At 46.0% G+C, this 25345-nt stretch overlaps 1 protein-coding gene across 2 annotated transcripts in view; it reads left to right on the top strand.

Annotated features, from left to right (window-relative positions):
• The window catches only part of LOC119453417 (ADP-ribosylation factor-binding protein GGA1), a 54871-nt gene that overhangs the window by 10299 nt on the left and 19227 nt on the right, over positions 1-25345 (top strand). Inside the window, exons 4-10 of one of the 2 annotated variants that reach the window (XM_037715445.2) lie at positions 2335-2493; positions 6640-6711; positions 9154-9234; positions 12934-13071; positions 17276-17357; positions 19683-19802; positions 25070-25207. In XM_037715445.2, the coding sequence (XP_037571373.1) occupies positions 2335-2493; positions 6640-6711; positions 9154-9234; positions 12934-13071; positions 17276-17357; positions 19683-19802; positions 25070-25207 (790 nt within the window). Of the gene's footprint in view, positions 1-2334; positions 2494-6639; positions 6712-9153; positions 9235-12930; positions 13072-17275; positions 17358-19682; positions 19803-25069; positions 25208-25345 lie in introns of both variants that reach the window. The other variant, XM_037715444.2, reaches the window with a different exon arrangement.

Here is a 25345-nt window from a genome sequence, read left to right as displayed (position 1 = left end):
CGAGAAAGAAAGAGAGACGAAGTGGAGGAGAAGGGCACGTGGTGCGAATGAACAGCCAGTGAGGCTGAAACCAGAATCTTGAGTGCGAGTCGTGAAATATCACGGCACGCGTAGCGAGCGAGGGCCACGAAACTGCCAAGGCCGGCCTAGCTCGCTTCACGATAACGCAGTAAACGAAACTTCAGGGAGCGGGCGGCGCCGGCACGGCACGGAGAAGGGCGCACGCAGAGACTGTGGAATGTGAGGGAGGAGGGCGGCAGAAAAACGGATTTCACCTCGGCAGCTCCGCCGCTTCGGTGGCTCCCCTCGCCCTCCCTCACTTTTGACTGTCACCGTGCGCGCCCGCCGCCGCTACAGCCGGCCCAGCGCCAGCTCTCCGAAGTTTTGTTTTCTGCCGTTATCGGGAAGCGGGCGTTGGCCGGCCTGGGACAGCGCCGCTGCTTCACTCTGCGCCGTAGCCGTAGCATGCAAGGTCAACACGTGACTAGTGTGTAGAGGAAGCATAAAAAAGAAAGAAGGGTTCACTGCCATTTTCTACGCGTGGCTACGGTAGCGTGGCTGAGATGTCGGCACGTACACGCATGTTCTGGTGCAACGCAGAATCGACGACCTTGCCATTTGAGAGAGGGTGAAATTTCCGCCGCGTTTTTTTTTCTTTTTTTTTTTTTTTTTTCGCGCGCGACATTGAGGGGTCTCTCGCTTTTACTCTATGGCGGTGCCGGCGTAATGCCAGTCGGAGGCGCCGCCGCGTGATTTGGTTTGAATTAACGAGATTCGACTGGTAAACTGAATGCAAACGTTCTAGCCGCATTTCTCGACTGTCGCATACGCGTGGCGGCTCGGTGCACATGTTTTGCATATGTGCAGGCCTTGAAAATTGTTGCTTTGGTTATAGTGCGGTACCGCTTATAGTACGGATATTCGCGACTCCGGCGACTTACGTTATAAGCGGTCTACACTGTAGTACTTCCGCACTTGACAATAAGTTTGAATTAGATGTAGTTAGAGATAAAGTTTGAGTTGGATCTTTGTGTAAGCAGCTTGGATTTCCATGCTTTTGGGCTGTGAAAGTGTCAACAGTGCATCCCTCTCAAGATTTCTGGCTACATTACTGAAAAGCTGTGTCTGTTTCTAGGGCCGTGGCTTTTCTCTTTTCTAGCCCTTGATTTTTGAAGTCAATTGCGCCATTTATTGCAGATACATAGCAGCCTGCCCCGGTTTCCTTATTAAGCGGCATGTTTAGAAACAAAAACTCCGTGCATTGTCTAAAGAGGTCCACCCCCACTGCCTTCATTTTCAATGCTTGTGCAATGCCACCAATCTATAAATTACGGCTAGCTTTACGATACAAGTATGAAGTAAAAAATAATATTTCAGCCCTAAGTGATACAGCAGAATTAAACGACTACGCTTCAACGTATCCTCTGCGGCATATGAAACATTTTGAGACAAGGACACCTCGCATAAATTATGGTGCCCAAATGTTAAGACTTACACTGCCCTCTGTTCTAAATGATATAGCGCAGAATGGTATTGATATTACTTGATGTAGCCAGTCTGAACTTCATGTTTTCTATGTATAACCCTTCTGTATCCGAAGATGTTTATTTTTCCTTTGCTGTGTCTAATCTCGTTTTTATACAGGAAGAATTTCGCTTGCGTTCTTGTGTGTTCACTTAAATATGTATTAAATCTGCATGGACAAGTGATGTATTTGATTTTTTTTTCCTTTTCAAATGTTTTGTACGCAAGGCAAATACATAATGCTATTGATGTGTACTGCGGTGCTGAACACGTAATTTGCTGAAGTGTGAAATCTCATGTAAAATGTGCTCAGCCGCTGAACTGTACAGGGGCTAGGAAGCCTTGTCAAGCTCTCTAGCGCTTTTACTTTCTGGCCCTCCACTCTTTGAAGTGGAAATAATCAAATAAACTGATTGATTGATTGATTTGTAACATTTTCATAGCACACAGCACTTGTGGCCATTTCGTTCTTAGCAATTTGCAAGAGGAGAAGGCCTCTTGCAAGTCTGAAAGGAGTTGCTGTAGTAGTCTGCACAGCTCATCTGATGTAAATAGAAACAGACATCGACAAAATAAAACTTGCACGTTTCATCTGGCTTCGAGGGAGCCTGTCCGAATTTGGGGATTATGGAGGAGCCGTAAAACATCTTAGTTAGGTCGTTTTTCAACTGTGTTTGCTTTGTCTGACCTTATTGGTGGGTCGACAGCTTCCACTAGAAGAAGCTTTGTCAGACCCTCGACTTTTGTTGCACAGCTTGTAAGAATTCAGCCACTTGCGTTGCTTTGACTTGCGTGTGTCCATGCATGCAGTACCTGGGCAACCGTGCCTCCCAGCGGGTCAAGCAGAAAATCATCGAGGTGCTGTACCGCTGGAGCATCGAAATGAAGCACCATGCCAAGATCCAAGAGGCCTATCAGATGTTGAAGCGCCAGGGTGTCGTTGCTGTCGACCCCGTCTACGTCATCGAGGTTAGTCTTTCTCGTTGTAGGCTTGTGTGAAAGGGAAAAATCGTCATCCGCCCGATCGTAGCAAAAAGCTACGTACTTTGGTCAGGTGGACTGTAGCACTGTAATGCAACCTAGGTGCTGTGGGTAAAAAGAATAAAGCAAAAAAAAAAAGAGACAATTCTCTTTCCTGAACTCTTCCTCCAGTTTGCGGGCTTCTTCAGAACCAATTTACAATGTCGTTGTTGGTTTCCATTGCTTTGCAGTGGCCGGGACATACTGAAACCCTTGTTGATGCAGCACCGCTGCACTTAATTGCTCTTATTGCTTGCGATGTGCATTTACCGTCGGTAGCTGTGATGTCATGTGCGTGCAGGTGCCCTGTGGTGCTAGTGGACTTGTCAGATGTATCACGTTGGCGCCTTTCGCCTCTGCACAATGACAATCGTGTGTCCTATAAACAATATTTCCCCGTGCAAAAATTATATTTAAAGCTTAGCTTTAAATACAAAGATGAGGGTGTGGCTTATGCATACATTCTTTTATTATGTTTTTTAAAAGAAATTACCATGAATCCCACTAGCAGAAGCAGTAAGTGCAATGATGACTGAACACGCAGAATTATAATTGTTTCTAAAGGCTTCACTTAGGGCTGATAATATTTGCTAGGTTACTTTCATGGAAACTTGAGCACTGTTGTGTACTGTCGTTTGTGGTAATCATACGCGTGGACTCTTTCTTTTCTAAGGGTTGTAACTGAGGGTGCACGTCACTTGTACAACTGAGTTATGCATGTGAAAGTATGGTGTATATTTCCATGCCTCGTGTTTCTGTACAACAGAGCATTCTTGCGTACTACTACTGAATTTTCTTTCCGAAGGGGGCTGTTGTATGTAGCTTGGAGAGCCGCTACTGTGCTCCAATTGAACTTGACAACCTTACTTGTTTACCAGCTCAATTCAGATGTGCCCAAAGGAGTAACTGTATTAATTTTTTTGTTTGCTTTGATTTTGTATCCTCACTGCATTTTCTCTTTGCAATTACAAAAGTTGTCTCACGAGGGCGACTGGTAAAGAGCACTGTCAAAGTTACCTTCACCTGCCTACAGTGTTCATTACACAAGAAGAACTGTCTGTGACGTGCATGGCGGAAGTACTATCTTGATGTTACCATTATTGCTGTTATTTAATGGCTACGGAAAACATAGGCAAGCTTTGGTGCTACCTCAAACAATGATTAATGCTATCTGCAGGCTGGTATAGGTGTGTAAATAAAAACTGATTAGCATTGCTGTCTAGTTAAGAAGAAAAGGAAACGAAAATAATTTTTTTCTCATTAATCGAAATTGATATTATTTATTACTTTATGTATGCAGCATAATTACGTACAATTGAAAAATGCACCATTAGCGAGTAGGCTAGTGACCAGTCCAATATAAATATGATCAATTGTTAAGGGCAGTCAGGAGAAGTTATAAAAAAATGTAACAAGTAACATGTCAAGTTTTATCAGTAGAAGGAGAACTTTAATGTGTACATAAACGATACACCAATTATATATAATAGGTGAATAGCAAGGTAAGGGATAAGCTGAAAGTCCTTACAGCTCATAAAGATGGAGTACAGAAAGGAAAAAGAAAAAAAAAAAGAAAGCTGTGATCTGGTTTCAGGTTTGAAACTGTGATTGTATTAAAAGGTACTGACAGAAAATTTTTCTCATTTTTATTGCTTTATTCGATCGCCATCGACCCAGTGATTACCCTATGGAGCCTCAATTCCCCACGAGGGCATTTAGCTTTTAATGCGACGAGCTCAAAATGCATGCCGAGTGCAACACAGCTAGGGATTGTAGGATTTGGGAGTTGTGGTCTCGGAGTCTGGCGTCAACTGCAGCTAGGTCGCTCTCTAGCCTATGCCGCCGGTGCGTCTTGTAACGGGCAGCTGGCCTATGCTACCGGGTTGTCACACGGAGGCCTAGTGGGCCCACGCCCTCGTCTGCGCTGACTTGACAAGGGTTGCTTCTTTCGTGATGAGTACGAACGAGGTCAAGAGGTATGGTAAACGGAACAAGGGGTTTACTTACATACGAAAAGCAAACTTATTTACAAAACATGGGGATACAAGTACTGGCCGGAGTACGGAGCGCAGTACATCATCCTCGTAGCATGAGCTACATGTCACAGCAGATGGGCGAGCACTAAGCTACACATCAAAGCAGCAGGGACAGCACTAAGCTACATCTTGGAGCAGAAGGGGAGATCCCACTCTAGATCCACACTCTAGATGAGCTGCAAAAGTCCACTTAAATGCCATTTGTCCTCCCTAGATCCCTAGTCCAGGGAAACCTGCGGTCACACCCTCCTCCAACCGGAGCGTCCAAAATCGCCGAAGGCTCCGCCTTGAGGACGAGGGTGTGCATAAACACTCTGGCACCTTTGTTCCCTGAACACCTGTAGAAAAGTAGCGTCGAGTGCACACGGCTCACTGTAACGGAGAACGGAGGGGAAGCTCGTAGACGGGAGGTTTCACGCTTGACCCAATCTGGCGCATGTTTGTTCCTGGGATGGCCCAGCTATTAGCGGGTTCGTCTATCGAACGGCCTTGGTGGCTAGCAGCGGCTGCAACGAAAGTGTCGAATGCACTTTGCCAGGCATTCCTTGGTCCCAGCGTCGTGGTCGGTGGCAGAGTGACATCCAGCAACCACGTATTTCTTGAAACGTGTCTCGCCATGGTGTTGCCGCTGGTCTTTCCCGTGGGACATATTTTCAGCTTCACGAAGCGATTCGTCACAGGAAATTAGAAGTGGCTCAAAGTTCACCAGCCCCGCTGGCCGATCGTAACATGGTGTGGAGAAGGAGACTCATCACGTCATCATAACCGTGGTACCAGATACCTCTGACGTTTTCACACACACTATGATCATGCTGCCGAAAGCTGAATCCGTTCAGCAAACGAAAAGACAAGAGCTGTCCCCCTGCTCTTCCAGGAGAAGCAAACAATTGGCAGGACCAGTTTGGCAGATTTCAGCGACACGGTCATGGTACGGGCTTCAAACACTGCAGCGGGCTGAATGGCAGGCTCTTAAGTTGTTTGTAATACCACGTGACTGCCACCTCCACTTACGTTGATGTGATGGGTCTCATTTACCACGTCCAAAGCTGCGCGGTGCTTGATGTCTTTTGAAGGAGTCGTGTAAAGGTTCTGCAATGAATTTTATTTGTGCTGCTGAGGGAACTGAGGCTTTGTACCAAAATTATGACGTACGGCGTTCTTCAAAAAAAAGAGAGAGAACGAAGAAAAATATACACTACAACATTTTTTTTTCTTGATAATCCTTTAATACTGTCACTGCACACATTTTGAACAGTTCAGTATATAAAGCTGTGCATTTAACTACGGTGTTGCTGTCACTTGTCAGTGCACCACTGAGCTTCATGTTTTAGATAGTGCAAGAACATGGCACACAAGAATTAATGAACTACAAAACAGTGTGCTGTTTGGCCATTGGCTCATCTTAGAAGCTGTGAGAAATGATGCAAAAGACATGGCACAGACACACATGGCAAAACATAGTCATGGCAAAAGACACAGACTAGAAAGACAGCGCTCGTGACATGTCTTTCCAGTCTCTGTCCACGAGTGAGAAAGACCTGAGGGGCTCAATTATTTGTTAGCAACAACCCTACGAAGAAAACAGACAATGAAGCCAGAGAAGGCACAGTGGAAGTTACTGTGACATTTAATTAGATGTGTAAATAATTAGATGAAAGGAAATGAAAGTGTACTAAAAGACAACTTGTTGCAGGTGGAGAGCTGAACCCACATCTCCCACATTACGTGTGCAGTGCTTCCGTCCATGTTTACTTTCCTTTACCTTATTATTTTAAACATGTCAATGAAACGTAACAATTAACTTCGCCTGTGCTGTCTCTGGCTTCGTTGTCTGTTTCTTTGTGTAATCTCTTGCCCATGGCTGTTGCACTGTTTCCCTTGCCTTCTGACGAAAGTAGAGATACAGCGCTTGTCCTCGGCATCTCCTGTCCTTTGGTGCAGCATCTTTACACTGTTCAGAACACAACTGTTATCCAGCTATTCCACCTTGCTGCATTTCTCTGAGGGCTTTGTTCCTCTGCCTTGAATGGTGTGGTCACGATTTAATTTCTGTGCCTAGGATTACGAGCCAGGCCCCGCGCCAGCACCCAGGTCCCAGAGCGCTGTCTTCGAGGATGAAGAGAAGTCACAGGTGAGAGTGCAAAACGCGTAGTACTGGCTCACATGAATCTAAAAAAGTCTTCATGATGTGATCATGTTCTTCGTGTTCTTGATAAAAAATTATTTCCTCTTATTTTCTTTTCCTCAGTGATTACTGGCATTTCTCTTTTGCATTGTATGCATTGTTAACAGGGCAGCATGGTCAGCTAGGGCAGTTGAATGGAAGCAACTGGCCTCAGCTGCGTCTGACTTCAGCTACGCTGTTATAATGTATTGAATGAACAGGGCATCATGTGCGGGTGAATCCTTTGCTATTTAAGAACAGGAGTTCAAAACAGGCAATGGGGGGAAATTGCTTACTGGACTGGTATAATTTAGCGATGCCTTCCAGTTGATTCTATGCCACTCCTATCATTCACCATTCACAGCCGGCTTATCCTGTTCATAATGCATGTGGAGTGGCACTCTGACCACTGAGGTAGTATGAAAAGGAATGGCATTGGCATAGAATTGTTACAATAGCCTGGCCTTGTTGTTCCTTCATCATTTGAAAGCAGCGCTGCACATGATATGAGTGCAGAAAATAATCAGCTGTCTTCGGCATTTCCTCAAGTTCTAATCTCGTTTACTGCGACAGCAGCAGGCACTCAAGTGGATGCCGTCTCTCAAGAACACCTCTTAGTCTTCTCAAGAACTCCCTGTTTGCGATGCACTTGCCATATTTGTCTCTTGCGGTATAATGCTTGTTGTGGCCTCTGAAATGTATGCACGGGTGCCACTGCTCCGAGTCGCTGTGGAGCGCAAAACCCTGCACAAATTATCAAGCGTCAAAACTGAATGTTAGTGCAGTGGTTACTGCTTCCAGCTCCCAACTGCACAGAGCTGCAGGGACGCGAGTTCGAATCCCAGTGGCAAGAGTGAAGGCCAGGAGGTCTTGACAATGGCAACAGTGTAGTTTTGGAAAACGATGAACGGACACAGCAAACTGAATTTCAAGCTTTTAAAAAAGGAGTACTGACATGATATTTTCCACTCTTCATGTCTTACGGTAAACTAAAGTCCAGGACCTTGAAAACCTAGAAGAAATATTGGCAAGCCTCACAGTGACTTAAATAATTTAATATACAGATAAACCTTGATATAATGAATTCGGAAAAATTGGCAAATTGCTTCGTCATATCTAAATTTCGTTGCATCGAAATTCAATCTTTTATGCGAAAAGCACAGTCCTCGATAGGCTTTTCTTTCACGGAAGGGGCAGCAAGATTTTCCAAATTATCGGGCAATGGGAAAAAGTAAGTTTGTATGAGAAAAAAAATGCATTTCGTTGAATTTGAGAGTCCGCGATCGAAGATATGGGTTCATGCCGTGTCGACAAGATTTTCACATTGGCGGTACGAAGTGAAGCCAGCCACGCTTTTGCATCCACTTTGTCCCCGCAGCCCATAGTGTCGCCCGCAGTGGCATGACACTAACATGAAGCCTCTTGATTCATCGTGTCTCCGAAACTCGAGATTATGCAACCTCCAGTACTAAATGCGCGTGAAGACAGCACACATGATTCCAAGCATCTTTGCACACGTGGCGACTTGATTACCTCTAAAGCAGGGCGTGCAGGCTACGTATGCACTCCACCACGCTGAAACCTATGCGTAGCCACGGCCGCACTAGAAAACGAGACGCGCGCCAACCTGCCCTCCTCTCCCCCCCCCCAGCGTGCGCTTGTTCACGTTACCGCTAGCTCGCTCGCCTCCCTCTTTTCTGTTTGCTTGCGTGAGAAGTCAGCCAGTTTCGCTTTCGTTTTTGCTGTGTTGTGACGTCGTGATGCAGAAAGTTGTCGTGGGAACAGGACATTGTGACATTTTGAGACTCGCTTTGGCTCTTTTGGTGGTCTTTCCTGCTGCTACATTGGGTCTCACAATGAGTAGCAGCAGCGTAGGAGGCGACTGAGCCAGCCAGAATGAGTGCCAAATCGTCACAATGACCTGTTCCCATCATGACGCGATGACACAATCACCTCCTGGGAAACAATACCACAGCTTGCCAGTATTTTTTCTATTGACATTTTTTCCCAAACCTTCATCATATGTGAAAAAAAAAGTCCGAAACATTATTTCAATACTCCTTGAACTGTTGTAACAGTGCTTTCTTTTCTGTCCTTGCATGGCCTGTGGGGCAGCTTTCAAATGACGATCAGTAGCCAACTCTCCCAATTTCCAGCTTTTCTGTAACTCCATGTAAGCTGGAGTGTCAAAATGAATGTGAGGTGCTGCAGCATCACGATGCCTGAGAACGTTGAAGGGTGTACAAGAGGCTATCTTTAATTTATGGCAATTTATGCATGCACATTCTGTCTCGTGTCCTCAGCAGCTGTGCAGAGTGCTGGTTGTTGTCTTTGTATGCTCTAGCGTTTCTCTTGTGCTGTGCTCCACTTCGGCGACATCGTGCCATGTGTCAACATGTCGCTGTGCAGATGCTGCAGAAGCTGCTGCAGAGCAAGAACCCTGAAGACCTGCAGGCTGCCAACCGGCTCATCCGCAACATGGTCAAAGAGGTAAGGGGCTTTTCTTCAACAAGCAGCATGATGATTCCTGTGCAAGGGCGAGCATGCATGTGGCTGAAGCAAACACTTCCTTATTGTAAAATGTGGGGATCTGAGAGAAATGTGCCCAGAAAGCAAGGTAACACTTTTCTTCCTATGGTAGCAGCAAGCACACTTAGCAGTCATCAAATCGTATCTCACAAGTCAAGTCCATTCATTTATTCATATTCAGTCAATTCACTCATATTTCACCGTGCATTCTAGAGTGATCGCTGGCACTCGACACTAATCAAGTCATGTGTGCAATCTGATTAAACATGTCTCTTCAATATGAATGTTGTCCCGACAATATTCAAGAAGTTTCAAATACAGCGAGTGCATCTTGCACTCAGCAGTAACGCTATAATGGGAAAATGATTTTTAGCCGGGCTTGTTCGTATGACGACATAATACGGCGAGCAGTGCAGACACAGGACAGAAGATTTAGGGAACGGATGACATGGGCGTCCGTTTCGTAAATCTTTTTTTTTTTTTTCAATTTCTGTACGGCTGACCATATGATAACAGGCAATTAGCTGAAAGGCGGTCATGTACAAAAACATACAACCTGTAGCAGTATTCAAGTTGCCTTTCTAACAAAGCACTTTGACAATACAGTGACTGCTGTAAAACTATATGGAGGAGATGGTTCTGTACAGTCATACGGGAATTAAGTGCAAACAGGACTAAGCAAAACAAGCTTCCCTTGCGCATAATGACTTCGTATTGTAATGTTTTGTGAATGTGAACGACCTTAAATGAAATGAATAGCACCATTGTCACACATGGGCAGCCATGGATTTAACCAGGTGGCACTGCTTACTTTACCATTTTGGAAGCCTTGGTGCTAGCATTGCTGTAAAGGGTGCTGACAGCTCGGGACTGAACTCTGGCTGTCTTAGTGCCACAAAGTGTAGACCGCTTATAATGTAAGTCCCCGGAGCCGCGAATATCCGCACTATAAGCGCTACTGCAGTATAACCAAAACAACGATTTTTAAGGCCTGCACATATGCAAAACATGTAGACCAAGCAGCCACGCGTATCCGAAAATCGAAGTGTGTGACTGGTGAGATCCGTTTAAATTTACAAACGTCGAAAGGTTAATGTCCAAGTACCCGCGGACTTCACATGAAGCAGACAAAATAATAATAATAATTTTTTAAAAAAAGAACAACGGCGACCGAAATTTCAGGCGCAGTACAGTGTCTCATCCGATTTCTTGGACTGATCGGCATATGCATGTGTCGAAAACATAGCGACCGCGGACCAAGTTGCCATCATTCTTGCCCTCACTTTCGTTATTAAGGTGGTTTCTATGCTTTCCATGTGCCGTACAGCCATTACAACGCATTTCGTTGACTCGGCACCAAACCACAACTTTCGTCACCGGCGATGAGCGCTGGCTAGGCCTAGCCGGCGGGGGTGTCGGCCGGCTTGCTGTCGCGGGAAGCTCACCCTTGATATGTTCGTATCCATAGACAATTACATAGAGACTACGCATGTGATCACGCGCACGGACTGGACTGGCAGCAATGCTTACGAAGCGGAATTTGGTTCCTCGAGTGATCGGCAGTGGTAGCTACTACGAATGCCTACCAAGTTTGTGTGTACGCCACTGGTACGAATGGCAAAGCTCATAAGTGCACATAAAGCCTAATAGCTCTCAACTGAATCTGCGGAACAGTGCTTAAACTGACAGCGTTGCACACACGATACCTGCACTTCACGACGCGCATCGCGACGGGTGCTCAGAAACTCGAGCTGCATTCTGTGCAAAGCGCACCGCTGATAAGCAGCCAAGCAAAAGGCTTCACCATCGCCTAGGCAACCACCGCGCAACCACATCGCGCTTCCGCCGCTTTTTTTTTTACGTTCGCTCCCCGTCCCATGCTCCTCCTCCGCATCGCCCTCGTTGCTCTCCTCTCCCATCTGCGAGCGCACCTCGTTGAAAAGCGTGCTTGCTACTGCGCTTGTCGGTGGGATTTTCTCGCGGAAGCTGCGTTATAACCGGTATTACGTCTCGCACGGCTGCACTGTAAGCGGTATGCGTATACATGGAGTTCTACGGGAGGGTAAACAGGAGTCAGAAAAAGCCACGTTGTAGCCAGTTCTGCACTATAAACTAGTTACGTTATAAGTGGTCTATACTGTATTTTGACAAAGCTGTACTCAAATCACATCCAAACAGTCACAAGGTAGCTTAAATAAAAATAAAGAAGCTTGGAAGATGTGCAATGGCATTGCATCTCACTAAGGAACAGTATACACGTGCCATACGAATTGGTTCCTTTTAGCAATGTACCATTGCATCGTGCAGCAGTGGTACTGTAGGTACCTTGCCACAATTGGAAAAATTTGGTGTTAGTTTGCGTCAGGGACGTGGTATCAAGGCAACTAAGGGTGTGTGAATATTAAATTTTCAATTTCGAAGCAAATTCGTGTAATGAAGAATATTTTTCAAATATGAATACTATTTGTCTTGCAAAAATGCAGTTTTTTTCACCAACCTGAGGTATTAAAAAAAAAGAAAAGCAAGTTTAATGCACAGCAAGTAACATATGTGAACGTTATGCTTTGTGGCCAACAAGAGTCTCTAGTACAACGCTTTTGCTTGACAGTATCATAATTGCAGTTTTTTAATGTTGTTATGAAGAAAAGATAGCTGCTCGACGTGTTCGGTGAGCAGCGGCACCCTTCTCCATGTCAGAATTTCTACAGACACCAAAAATAGCCTCTAACTGGACAGACTAGTGGCTGCTATAGGCAGCCATCTCTTTGCGAGCCGAGCCAACAGTGGGCACTATGCTCTTATGCCACCACTCACACAGATCTTCTTTCTGACCCGAAATTTCATCATGCACATATTTTTCAACCTGTGCTTGTGGCAGTGAATATTGCTGCTGGTTGAGAGCTTATCAAAGCCTTTTTTTAAAATGCTGACATGGAAAGAGCCTCCTCAGAAGCTTTGGTTGTTAAGGACACATCTAGATTCCTGGGTGTTGAAATTTTCCTTGCTTCTTCTCAAGCCAGGTTTTTAATTCACTTTGCCATTGAAGCATGCTGGTGGTACTCAACTACTTTAGAACGAAGGTCTAAAAAACATTGCGAAGCTTGGTCAAACTTTTTGTTTGAAAACTGTGTTTTTAGGTGCCAGATTGGTAGCAGTCACAGAGGTTTCCACCTGGTGACTGGTGGGGTTCAGAAGCACGATGAGCAGCACAGTGTGGGCCGATAGTCTTGATCATCAAGTACTGATGAGCACAGTACTTGAACAGATAGTGTTGGGTAGCCATAAGCACCAGCAGGGGTCCCGTGACCAGTGCCCCCTTAGAACTTTTGATATTCTGTGTGTACATTCAGTACATTCTGTGTGCGCTTCGGCGCATAACACGGCTGTACTGCGGCGAAGCTGACTTAAATAACCAACAATGGCAATTTTGGGGGGCTCGATAACTTTGTAAAATTTATTTCTAGGATTTCGCTTATTCAGTAGAAGTGTATTTCGAATCGAATCAAATTACTAACCGATTCGAATTGAATATTCGAAGTTTCGAATATTGCGACACATGCCAAATGTGGCAGCACTGTGCTCCATTCTATGCTAAATGACTGCTCTGTGGTTTTGTGAGAGCTAGCTCATTGTACCGGCATATGGGATGCTCTGGAGCAGGCGGATCGGCGCATGGAGATGCTGGCACGGCGCACGACGGAGATCGAGACAGTGCATAATAACGCCAAGGTGCTTAAGGACATGCTGGCCAACTACCGTCCGGGGGAGAGCTCCGCGGAGGAGCAGGACCTCATGAAGGTGACCGGGCACCCCGCTTTTGCAGTCATTGTGTTGCCTCTTTTGAGTGTGATGGTACTACTGCTTGCAACTACACAGCACAGTGTTTGACTTTGGTGGTCGATGCTTCCAGGTATTGTTGGTATGTGTTAGCTTACTTGTAGCTAACCTTAAAGAAGTTTTGGTAAGTATCTTTGAAGTGGTAGGAACTCTGCTGCACGCTTCCTACATGTATGGAGACGTGCATTTGTCCCTAAAATTATAAGAGATTTCGCATTAATGCTGCTCTGTTCTTGCTCAAACCTTGCAGCAATGCATTTTATGGCTCGAATTGTTCAATATAGCACATGGCCCTCTTACGTGCCTGGTTTGTTATGAAAAAAAAAATTCAATTTTTTTCTTCATGTGTGTCCCCTTAAAATGTGGCGGATGTTGCTTGCACTGTCTGCAGTTGGACAAAGCATGGCCTTTGAGATTGGTTCCCAATCGCTTGGGTTTGCATCTAAGGGGTGCCTAGGTAGGCAAATTTGCAGTGTTTCTTTAAGGCGAAAAGCCTTCTATGCCTCATGAAGTGACAAATCTGCTATTTGTTATCAACTAAGGGTAACGAAACCCACGTGACCAAGTGATGATGTCATGTTTCCGGCGCTGGACTTGCTGCGGCTCGTGCTGGGAAATGCGGTGAACAGCCATGGCATCAGATGGACACCGTGGCCCACACCCAAAAACCCGATTTTGCCACTCCCAGAATAGGATTAAGGTGGATTAAAGTGGATTACGGTGGATTAAGGTTGGTGTGAGCTAGAGCAAAGTGAATTAATGTGGATTGAGGTAGAGTTTTAATGTAAGGTATAACTTAGAGAAGTAATTATGCTTTCACATTTAAATCTTGTAAGGATACTTAAGTAGCTGTCAATGAGCCAGTGTAGCATGACGTCATGATGCTCACACCTGCTGGTTACCAGAACTAAGGCTAGTTCATACAAACAAGTACAGTAGAACCTGCTTGATACGTTTTTCAAGGGAGCGTGTAAAAAAAAAAATGTAACAGCCGGGAAAACGTAACTGTGAGGAGGGCTACCAATCGCCACAACTTTGTCAGAAACAGCTCTGAATGGCTGCCAGTACAGTTATTAGACGTCTCAACGCTTGTGCTGTGCCCGAGGACAGTGCGTGCGCACGAGTATATTTAAGGGACATGTAAAATGTTTTTGTGACAGTGGCTCCTTTCAACTGTAAATGTGCTTGACTGCAATATTTTGCTTATGCTTCATTGCATAACAGGGCTCTATTGCGGCAAAGCTGACTCGAGAGAACCAGCGATTATGCTATACACATAAGACCCTTGCCGGTTCCAAAATAAATGTAGAGCTGCACTCGGTGGATCTGGCTCAGTGTGCGTGGTTCCTGGTAGGCTATAACTGATGCACACTTTACTGCAGATGCTTACCAACTGCTCTGCAAATGTGCAGCGCCTGGCTTGTGCAACTTTGGTCGCTTATTGCGAACTGTGGTCGCCTACTGCAAACTGTGGTTGCTTACTTCATACTTTATTCACTTACTGCAAGCTTTGGTCATTTATTGCAAACTTCTATAGATGGTTGCAACGCATCTGTCACTTGTTACAACACACAAGCTGGCTGCACCACTAAATTTGCATGACTGCCACGTTAAAATGCAACGTAAGATGCAGGAACATTATAGATTGCCGATGTATCAAGGGAAACATAATACATGGAAGTCAATGGGATTTAGGTTGGGACCGTGAAAAACACAACGAAGCATCTGAGAAAACGCAGCAGCGAGGAACGTATCAACGGAGTTCACTGTACTATAGCAAAGTATAGTAAATTATTTTGTGTGCTCTGATGCTGACCAGTATGTCCGTTAAAGTTGAACATTTCATATGAGTGCACCTTTAATGGCTTGATGACTGCTAAAGCTACTTTGTGCATTGTGCATACATACAAAACCCACAGGGTGCTGGAAAGACATATGAAATGGCAAGATTCAGAACAGTTGCGTTATGCCTAAAATGTTTTTGTCTTTTTGTTTTCTGGTTAGCACAAAGTCGGGATGGAAGCGCGAGTGAGTATAGTAGTATTTACAGTGGGATGGATCTTGGTTGTTACGATGAGTACTGTCCCAGCAACCACTTCAATAGGTGCGGTTTGTTTCCTTCCTTTGCCTTAGTTTTTGTTGATGGCCCTCTGAAGCACAGTGGTGTAAAGTTGGATTAGTAATGCAGCAAAAACAACATAAATGCTTCAGATTTTGTTTATTGTTTTTTTTTTCCACTACGCGATCTTGTAGAGATGTAGTGAAACAGGTCCTCTGAGTATTGTACTTAATGTTTCCTTGTTGACGCATATATGAATGAGAGCATCAAAGCCTTTTTCAAAGGATGTGATGCCTTGCAGTGTTGATGCAAAGGGAAGGGCTGTGTAAATTGCAGAAGGGTTGAAAATTGAGCTTGTTGGTAGATGTTGAAACTTATTTGGAGGAGCGCTGAACGACGGGACAAGGAAAGACAACACAAGGGCATAGACTAACAACCAGTTTTTATTTGAAGGAACGTGTGCATATAGTTAAAATCCGTTCACTGCGGCGCAAAATGGTCAATGCAAGCAACCCCGAGCGCATAGCCATGTTACTCAATCAGATGATCAAACTGCTCAGATAATATTGAGTTCTTTGTTGATTAAACTTAGTGATAGCGCGCTTACGCAAGAGGGGTCCCTCCTATGGATCACGTATGCTTCTACAATTTCGCGCATTCTTTTGGTCCCTTTGTCGCCTCAGGATTCGGCACTTATCAAATGCCGGCATACAGCTGCATGATGCTACATGAATGGCTAGGTTGCTGCCACGTCCTGTGTAGAGATGTATCATGTTCTCAGAGTCAACATGCTCGACTCTGTTGATTCAGCACTGACACAGTGAACTTTCAGGCAATTAATTTCTGCATCCTCAGCTATCTCTTTCCTTGTCTGGTTTGAATGCTTGGCTGTCACTGTGCAATCTTCAGAAACAGGGTAGACGACTGCAATCTCGACAATTAATTCCCAACTGCTAAATAGTTCGGGTCGTGGGACGCAAAGACGATCACCCATTTACGCCAAACCCACAACATATCAACGTGCAGCAAACGCCTGCAGCTGCTTTTTATTTCCACTACTATGGCTGGCAGGTAGCAGCAAAGTAGCATTCAATATACAGTTGAAACTCGATTTAATAAAGTGATGACCATGCTCGAATTATTTCGTTAAATCAGGAAGTTCGGAAAATTGAGAAAGGGGTTTCTCAGGTCCTTTGAAATCAAAAATTGCAACGCCGCACCCAAAGGCTACCATGGCATCGTCCAGCTACCGGGTTTGTACGATACCTTCATCATCTAAGGCCTCCATTGTGTCCTCATCTATGTCGGCATTAGCACAAAGAAAGTCTTCGAAGCTTAAGTCTGCAGCCACCTGGTTCAGCTGGCGAAGCTGTTCCTAGGAACTGGACACTGTCTCCTCGTGATCGTGTTAGGCTTTCGCAGACCCTGACAGAGCTTCAGCAGTGGTTGCTTCGAGTTCGATATGACTGAAGTAATTGAAGATAACCGAGTGCCTTGTTAGCCTCCACGATGCTGCCACCATCTCGATTGCCATAAAAACGTTGATCTTTGTCTTCCGCTTCAACTCCAAGTTGAGCAGCAGCTTGTCTATCACCGTGCGCTTCTGGCGCACTTTACACTGTTAGTAATCCCCTGGTCCAGGCGCTGGATGCCGGGAGGTCGCATTGAGGGGGGAGTAGTTCAGGTCTACACTGTTCAACTGCACCTCCAAGACAGGGAAAAGTTCAGAAAAAACTTCTTTAAATTGGGTTTGGTGGCCAAGTTAGTTTCGTTGATTCGGGTTGGTGACAAGATTGAACTCTATGGGTACCCTGCCGGGGAATGGAAATTTCTTCGTTAGATTGGGAACTTTGTAAAATCGGGTTTTGTTAGATCGAGTTGTAACTGCACAGAGTTTCCAACAGCATTCTTAGTTCCCCTTGACACAGCTGTGGCAGCGTAGGCATGTGATAAATAAGTGTGTGGAGAAAACGACTAGGCTCGTGGAACTTTAGGCAAGAACTGATTTATTGCTTGCAGCGTGCATGTCATTGAGGTGTTCTCTTGTGCCATCCTCTTTGGTGTTGGCGCAGCAGCACCACCACTAGTGCATGACTTCTTGTGCAGGAACTGTTTGAGAGCTGTGAGCGCCTGCGTCCCAAGTTGTTCCGGCTGGCGGGAGAGATGGAGGAAAAAGACGAAGGGCTCAGTGAGTGCCACAAACACTACTCGTTGCCTTTAATATTGTTTTAAATTGCTTCGAGGGGGCTGATTGGTTTGACACGTCCTGGTTGTGCAAGTTGTGCTGGTCATGTAAAACACAGAGGAACACGGACAGGTAAACATGAAATGCACGCAGACTGTGTGCATTAGGAACAATTGGCACACAAGGTCCATGTAGTTATCACTTTTACGTGGCAGTGCTCTCGTGTGTTTCGCCTGAGCAGTGCAACTTAACCCACTGCAATTGCTCACCGGATATGTCATTCTGCTGCTGAACACAAGGTTGCAGGTTTGACTCCCACCCACGGTGACTGCATTTTGATGGGTTTGAAATGCAAATACGCACGTGTACTTTTAGATGATTTAGGTGCACATTGAAGAGCTCCACGTGATCAAAGTTTATCTAAAGCCTTCCACTATGGCGTCTCTCATAGCCCTAGTGTTTCTTCACGACGTTAACTCAATCGGTCATTTGAACAATCAGCTTACACAATCGCGATACTCTTTGCTTACTGGGGTCCCTTCGTTCGTGAGAGTAGTACTGTTGACTGTGGCTGCTTGACCACGATGCCTGCAAGAGATGGTGTACAGTCGACTTCCGTATTAATTTGACCCTGACAGGACCGACAAATTGACCAAATTAAACAGGATGCATAAAAAAAAGTCAAGACAGTCGATTTCCGCGTTAATTCGACCCTGACGGGACCGACAAAATTGATCAAATTAAACAAAATGCATAAAAAAAATGTCAAGACACACCACACCGTTGATTCATTTGGCAGTATTTGCCAGAATCTAACACGCCCCCGAATCAAACGCGCACCCACTTTCTATGTGTCAAAAGCAGAAAACTAGTGTAAAAATTACGTTAAAGTTTCTGAACAAAGTAGAAATATAACGCGCACCTGATTTTCTAGCCGAAAAAATATGTGCCACACAATGGCAGCCGGTTTTCTAAGGTCAGCTTCTCCACACAGCTTTTAAAGTCAAATTAGCCACAGTACATTTGTGTTATGTGGTAAAACATACAAATGCCGCGAAGGTGATTTTGGTTTCGTATTCGATTGCACTGCACAGGCAATTTCTGGCCCAATTTTTGTGGAAAAAAAATGCGCATTATAATCATGTAAATACGGCAATCAGTCATTGTGAGCTACACTTATTGCTTGCCAATCTTCCTAGGGCAGGCCGAAAATAGGCTTTTGCAATGGGAGATTTTGACACGTGTTCAACGCATTCACTGTCTCCTAAGCTCCACCAGACAGACACTGCCACTAAAGGGGTCAAGTCACCATAGGCATCTCGTATGTGCATGCTGACTTGCTAAGTTTGAATTATCCAGCTAAAGCCAATTTTGGGATCGAAATAGCAAAAGCTTAGACCCATATAAACGCATGGGCACCGGGCAGGACCTTCGGTTGGGATCAAATTAACTGGTGTCAAATTAGCGGAAGTTTACTTTAGTGTGTTGACAAGGATGTGTGTAGCAGAAGTTTACTTCTTAGGTATCAAAGTTGTGCAAGCTTGCTTTGGTAAGCTGGTAACCAGATAACTATAAGGCAGGGACATTATGCATTCTGCTAACAGAAATATACACAAATAAGAAAGGAAAGAGGTATTATTCTCTGTTCTCCCATCTGGCAAGAATGAGAACAGTGGGCTTTCTTTTGGTGTTGCCAGGCTGTTTCGTTTAGAACTAACATTACGAATGATGTTACCCTATGTTGATCTTGGCATCATAAATTACAGCACCTCTGCAAACAAAGTACTACAGCTGAGCACTGGCAGACTGTGGATAATGGTGACACAGTGGAAACTCGTTAGAACAAACATGGATGTAATGAATTGTCGGATACAACAAAGTAAATTAAAAATTTTCTGATATACGCCTATAACAAATATTGAATAGGATGAACATATTTTTGTGTCAGATTTAACTATGGTAAAACGAGGTTGTACTGTATGCTTAACGCCATGTGGCTACCACTAGCCACATTGTTGCTCTTGATGTGATCTCTGCTGCACAAACCAGGCCATAGTAGTCGGTTGAGTTTGCTTTGGAATTTTGTTCTTGAATGCTTACTGACAAGATGATATCCATAAGGGCCGTATAGGGACCTGTTAGGTTGTTTTTACTGCTAAATCGTAGACACCTCAACTAAATGAAACCCGCAATTTAACGAAGTGTCGCGCTGTAAGTATGACTTCATGGTATATTGAGATATTGAGCGTTTTCATGCCAATTTGTACCTGTGGCCATATTAGTACATAGCTGTTTCCCACCAGCATAATTTCGGTTCCTCTTGCTCAGACGAGATCCTGACAGCCAACGACGAGCTGACGAACGTGATCAACATCTACAAGAAGACCATGGGGCTCGAGCCAGCTGTCAACGGAGGGAGTTCCACCACTGCCTTGAACGACACCCACGGTGGGTTTCTATTAGCCTGTTTCAGGGTTAAGACACCAAAGAGAGATGCTGGATCAGTTAAGTGATGCCCTAAGAGACGTACAAGTTAGAATGCATTAGGAACCACTGTGTTGTGAAGGCTAGCAGTGGTTATTGTGTGTTCAAGATTCGGCTAGCATGGTGGTTCTCATGTTTCTTTTGTTCCCCCCCCCCCCCCGAGGTGTACACACAATCATAGCTCTTGGTGAAGCGGCACTCACCCAGGGATTTCCCAGAGAGTGAGACTTATCTTTGGCACGGTACAGTTAAACATTGTTGCAGTGTGATAACTGTTCACGTCGGAGAGCTACGTACGTGATCACAGTACAAGCTACGATGCGCCTAATAAGTGTACTGGCCGACCTTCATAGGGGGGGGGGGGGGGCTATTTTGTACGTGCTTGTGACAATTTGAGCGCTTGGGGGCAGTAAAAGGCGTGCATTCATTTTTTAGGGCTGCCCAATTTTTCAGACATTTTCACGGCCCCTAGGGAGTCCGAAACAGTGCAATAGCTGTTCACGTGGAAGAGTTGGAGCGATGATTTCTAGGGTATTATTCTTTTGCATGCATCACTAAAACACATGATTATGCCATAATCAGTTGCAACACCTCTCTGCTGTAATGCCTTCAGTGACCCTTGTCCTTTATTTATTATTGTTTCTATAGTTGCAGAAAAGTGCTTTGGAACATTCACAATTACAGTAAAACCTCGGTGATACGAATCTCGCGGGGTCGCGTGAAATATTCATATCATTCGAAATTCGTATCATCAAAACATACACAATATCAAGAAAAATGAATTTATTTTTACCAGAAAAGATTTCTAATAGTGGAACCCCATTGATACCTTCCTCGCTGCTGCGTTTTCCCAGCTGCTACGTCGTGTTTTCGCGGTCCCGACCTAAATCCCATTGACTTCCATGTATAGTCGAATCTCGGTAATTCGAACTCGCAGGGGCCCAAAAATTTGTTCGAATTAAAAGGACTTATTTTTGAAATATACGTGCACCATAGCACGACGTACGAACGGTGCGATTCGTGAAATATCGCGGCGCGCAAGCACATATTGAGCGAGGGCCACATAACTGCCCGCGCTCGCTTCGCGATAACAGCTGAAAACGAAACTTCAGGGAGCTGGCGGCGCAGGCACGGCGAGAGAGCGAGATTGTGGTTGCGAAGAGGCGACACGGCGACGGGCGCGCGCGGGGACCGTCGCAGGTGAGGGAGGAGGGCGGCAGGGAAGCGGTTTGGCCTCCCCTCGCCCTTCCTCTCAACACCCTCGTAGCCCCCTCACCTTCGACTGTCTCCGTGCGCGTCCGTCGCTCCCGCCGGCCCGGCGCCGCTTAGCCCGCTCCCTGAAGTTTCGGTTTCTGCCGTTGAAGCGAGCGTTGGCCGAACTGGGCCTCCGCCGTTGCTTCCCTCTGCGCTGCAGCCGCAGTGTTGGCTGATGAGACGTCGGCACGTACACGCGTGTTCCAGCGCCACGCAGAAACGGCGACCTTGGCGTGACGCCGCGGTTCTTTTTTACTCCGCGCGGCGTTGAGGGTCTCGCCTAAGCTTTTGCTCTCTGGCGGTGTCGGAGCAATGCCGGTCGGAGGCGCCGCCACGTGATTTGGCGCGCTGCTGAAAGCATTGTCGGTGCGCGGTGCGCGATTTAAGTTGCAACAAGCGACCGGCACGTTGCAGATACGACGCACCCGCGCGGGTGCCGTTACTGCCGTATCCTGAAAGAGATCTGCGACGTGCGCGTAGTGCGCGCCCGCGCGGACCTTATCGTCAAAATGATCTGCGATGTTGACAAAGTGAGCCTAGTGCCAGTTGCTTCGTATGCGCTGTGCCTTTGACGTTTAGTTCGCGTTGAAGCGAGAGACAGCGCAAAGGTCAATTCGCTCGCTGCTGCTGCTGCATTTCCGTTGCTTCACCTTTCGGGCGAAACTGCAGCTTTTCTTTTTCTCTTTTTTTTCGCGGTCCTTTGAAAAATGTATCAACGGGACGTTTTCTTCTTGTCCAAATCGTCAATGATCGCCTTCTGAAAGGCGTATAAGTGCGCGCACGTGATCTTGGGAATGTTTTCGCACGCCACTGAACGCCTGAGCACGTCCGAGTGCAGGGAGCGTTTTGACCGTCGGGGCTGCGCCTTGGTCGTCGTTGCAGCAGCGGTCCTCGTCTACTTTCTCGCTAAGCATCGGCTAGGCTGTGATGTGGTCCGGTCCGCTCGACGTGGGGACCAATGAGAGATTGTGCAGCCGCGCGATGTAGTCGGTTGCTTGGCGACTATGGATCCCGCCCAGATCCGGCTGTGCCGGTGGCCCCGCTGGCTCGTCCGCGGCAACACGTTCGGAACAGCCGATTTTTTTCGTATTGTGAGCAATGTATTTCGGCCGGGGAATGTTACGAATTCGTATCACACCGAAATTCGTACCAGCCGGGTTCGTATCACCGGGGTTTTACTGTAACAACCACCACCTCAACTTAGCTGCAAATTTTTTCACGCTCCTCGCTTGCAGTGTATTTCTCTTGATCGGAGTTTGAATAAAATTATAGTATTCGCATTGCCAGAGCCACATTAATGCATGGATCACATGAAAGTGTTTCATTGCCTGTCCGTAAGCATATTACAGTTTACGGAGACACAGACGTGCTCAACAGTGCTTATGCCACCATCTTGTGATGCTGACATCAACTAGGGCATACGGACCTATAATCCAAACAACCACATTCTATCGGTCTGCTGGTGCAAAGGTATGGCAGCAACAACCATTGGAATATACGGTCAACGACTGATTTTTCAGACATGCCCCATAATATGGACGCCTTCGCAGCACTTCCATGTACCCTATGGAGTCGATGTATAGACCTTTTCATCGGGCGAGGAGGAAAGGGTGCGCGATGAGCCTTTCCTCCTCTCTGGCTTGTGCGAGCCGGCGCGGCGCGGCTTGAATGTGTTGCCGGTCGCGCGCTGCGGAACGATTCGTAAGTGTTTTAGCTAGTTCCGAGTGCAATTTACGGGATGTCAGTTTTTACGAGGTCGTCGAACAACCACTGTGTAGCCTTTAGGTGCAGCAGTAGCTACAGTATCTGGAAATTTCTCTTGCATGTGCAAAAATGCGACGCGCATCATCAGTTGGGTGTGTGTATGTGTTGTGATCTATGTTGGATGTATCGGTTTTCACTCGACAAAGAGTTGTTGTAGAACATTTGCATCAGCCACCGGAATCGTTCTCAAGCATTTTAAGTCTAGTAGACTTCAAATCACTGTCTACGTTAGCCTCTTGCAAGAGGCCGAACACAGCGAGCACTGCGGTTGGCAAGCCAACATGATACACACAATTGCTTTGTGCTTAGATCGGCATTGCCTTTTTTGCACTGTGAGGCACAATATACAAAGGGGATCGCATAAAGAGAATCCAACAGCTATTTGTAAGTACACAATTTCCGTAACGTGGGTGAATGGGTTGTAAATGACTGAACTTAGGAGACTGAAAAAAAAAAGAGTTCAGATGTTCTCCTTTTGCGGCAAAGTAAAACAGAACACGGGATAACGACGCAATAAGACTCTGCATGGTCGTACCGCATGCATGGACCACTTGGACCAAACGCTATATAGAACAAACAGATCTATAACGCAGCATTTAGTACTGCCTCGGGTTCTCGCACAGTCTGCAGCTGGTCGTTCGACCACTCGAAAAGTGTGATTCACACTGTACGGTATGCGGTTATTATTAACCAAACTATTTCATTTGGAGGCGGAAACCTTGCCCAGCAAACAAGGCAGTCGCCCAGTGTATCTACACATAACAACTTGAACACTTGTCAAGTAAACACCACGACTTATTCTGCAGCAGAACGGTACCCACGCTGTTAGGATCGTCAAATGTTTAGTAACTACTCGTTGCAGCTAAACCAGAGCTTAGAATTACAGTGCTAAGAATGCTGCAGTAAGGTAACATTCGTGAAACTAATTTTCAGGAATACCTAACTGTTATCTGAGGCTGATTGTAGGCTCAAACAAACGTGCACAGCTCGCGCTGGGTGCTCCGTCCGCCCTAACACCAACAGTTACTCCAGCCGCTTGATTACATCAGACTTAAATTCCTCCACTACGCCTCACAGGACCATTCCCCACGTAGAAGACGCCATTTGATGCTAAATAGACCGCGCGAGTGCGAAAAAATCCACCAGAAACTGTGCCGCTGAGCGTATACCACAGCATACAACACGGGCGTTCGCCCAAGCCAGCATGCCAACCGCCCATAGATGGCGCCACTGGCTACGCAATGGCGGCGCCCACGAAAAAACGGTCTTAAAAACGTCTGAAATTTCGGATGCCAAAAATCTTCGCGATCCGATTTTCTGTGCTTTTTGCCATGACCGCAGCTTTGAAACAGCATTAATTGAAAGCCACCGTCGCTGCCATTTTGATTATCTCGCCTCCTCGAACTGGCGCTCTCGCACGCAAATCCGCTGGCAGCTGTAGGTAGCCACCACACCAGCAGTGCTAGGCCTAGTTACTTCGATGTTTGGTACCAATCTTCTTTCTGTTTGATGCCATGTTTTTCATTGAAAAAATTCACTACTGTTAGCAGTGGTGCTGACTTCGCCTTTGTAATCCTCGCAATTGTCTTGGAAACTAGGAAAGCATGACGCATTGCTTAATGCGGGTTCCTGAAAGTCAGCTTCGCCTCAATACAGAAGTGTTATGCAGTGAAGCATACACAAAGTAAGTATTGCGGTGAAGTATATTAAGAGTGGGAAGGGGCAATTTTCATGGGACACGGTGTGTATTCCTTAAATATACACGCATGCACCCGCTGCCTCCTATCACAGTACTAGCTACAATGCGCCTAATAAGTGTACTGGCTGACCTTCATAGCTATTTTGGACGTGCCTGTGGCAATTTGAGCGCTTAGGGGCAAGTAAAAGGCGTGCATTCGTTTTTTCGGACTGCCCAATTTTTCAGACATTTTCGCGGCTCCTAGGGAGTCCAACACATCGGATGTTGACCTGTACTGGATTTCTTTCTCTTTCATCCCCTTCTGCGTGAACAGTGCCACAACACAAAAAATTCTCAGGCATTCTGGCTGAAAAGAGCATCACAAGATAGCACTGCTGCTGCCTTCGATGTTTCATAAATTGCAATATGTTTGCAGATGGGCCATATCTCTGTATTGAAGAGTTAGCGTGTATGTGTATTCTCACCCCCTGCACCCGATAAACTTATGCGCACTTTGGGTGGTGTCGGAATGCAGTCGCATCAACTGCGCCGGTGGCTGCAGCGGCTGCTGGCTCCCTGCTGGACCTTGGCTCCCCGGGACCCGATGTTCGTGAAGATCCCAAGAAGGGCCCTATCGACCTCAGCCTGCTTGATGACCAACTACTTGCGCTCGGTGAGCCTCCGTGACTCTCGTTAACGTAACCAGGCAGGTTTGTTTTAAAGGGATGGTGAAGTGAATTTTCTGCACGGGTTAGACCACGTTGTGTAGGTCATTACCACACCATTTTGTCATGTTCCAAAGCTGTGGTTT

Source organism: Dermacentor silvarum, chromosome 5 (assembly GCF_013339745.2).
Source record: "Dermacentor silvarum isolate Dsil-2018 chromosome 5, BIME_Dsil_1.4, whole genome shotgun sequence".
In the NCBI taxonomy this organism is placed as follows: Eukaryota; Metazoa; Arthropoda; class Arachnida; order Ixodida; family Ixodidae; genus Dermacentor; species Dermacentor silvarum.
The sequence above is the reverse complement of the archived record's forward strand: the minus strand, read 5'-3'. Positions and strand labels throughout refer to the sequence as shown.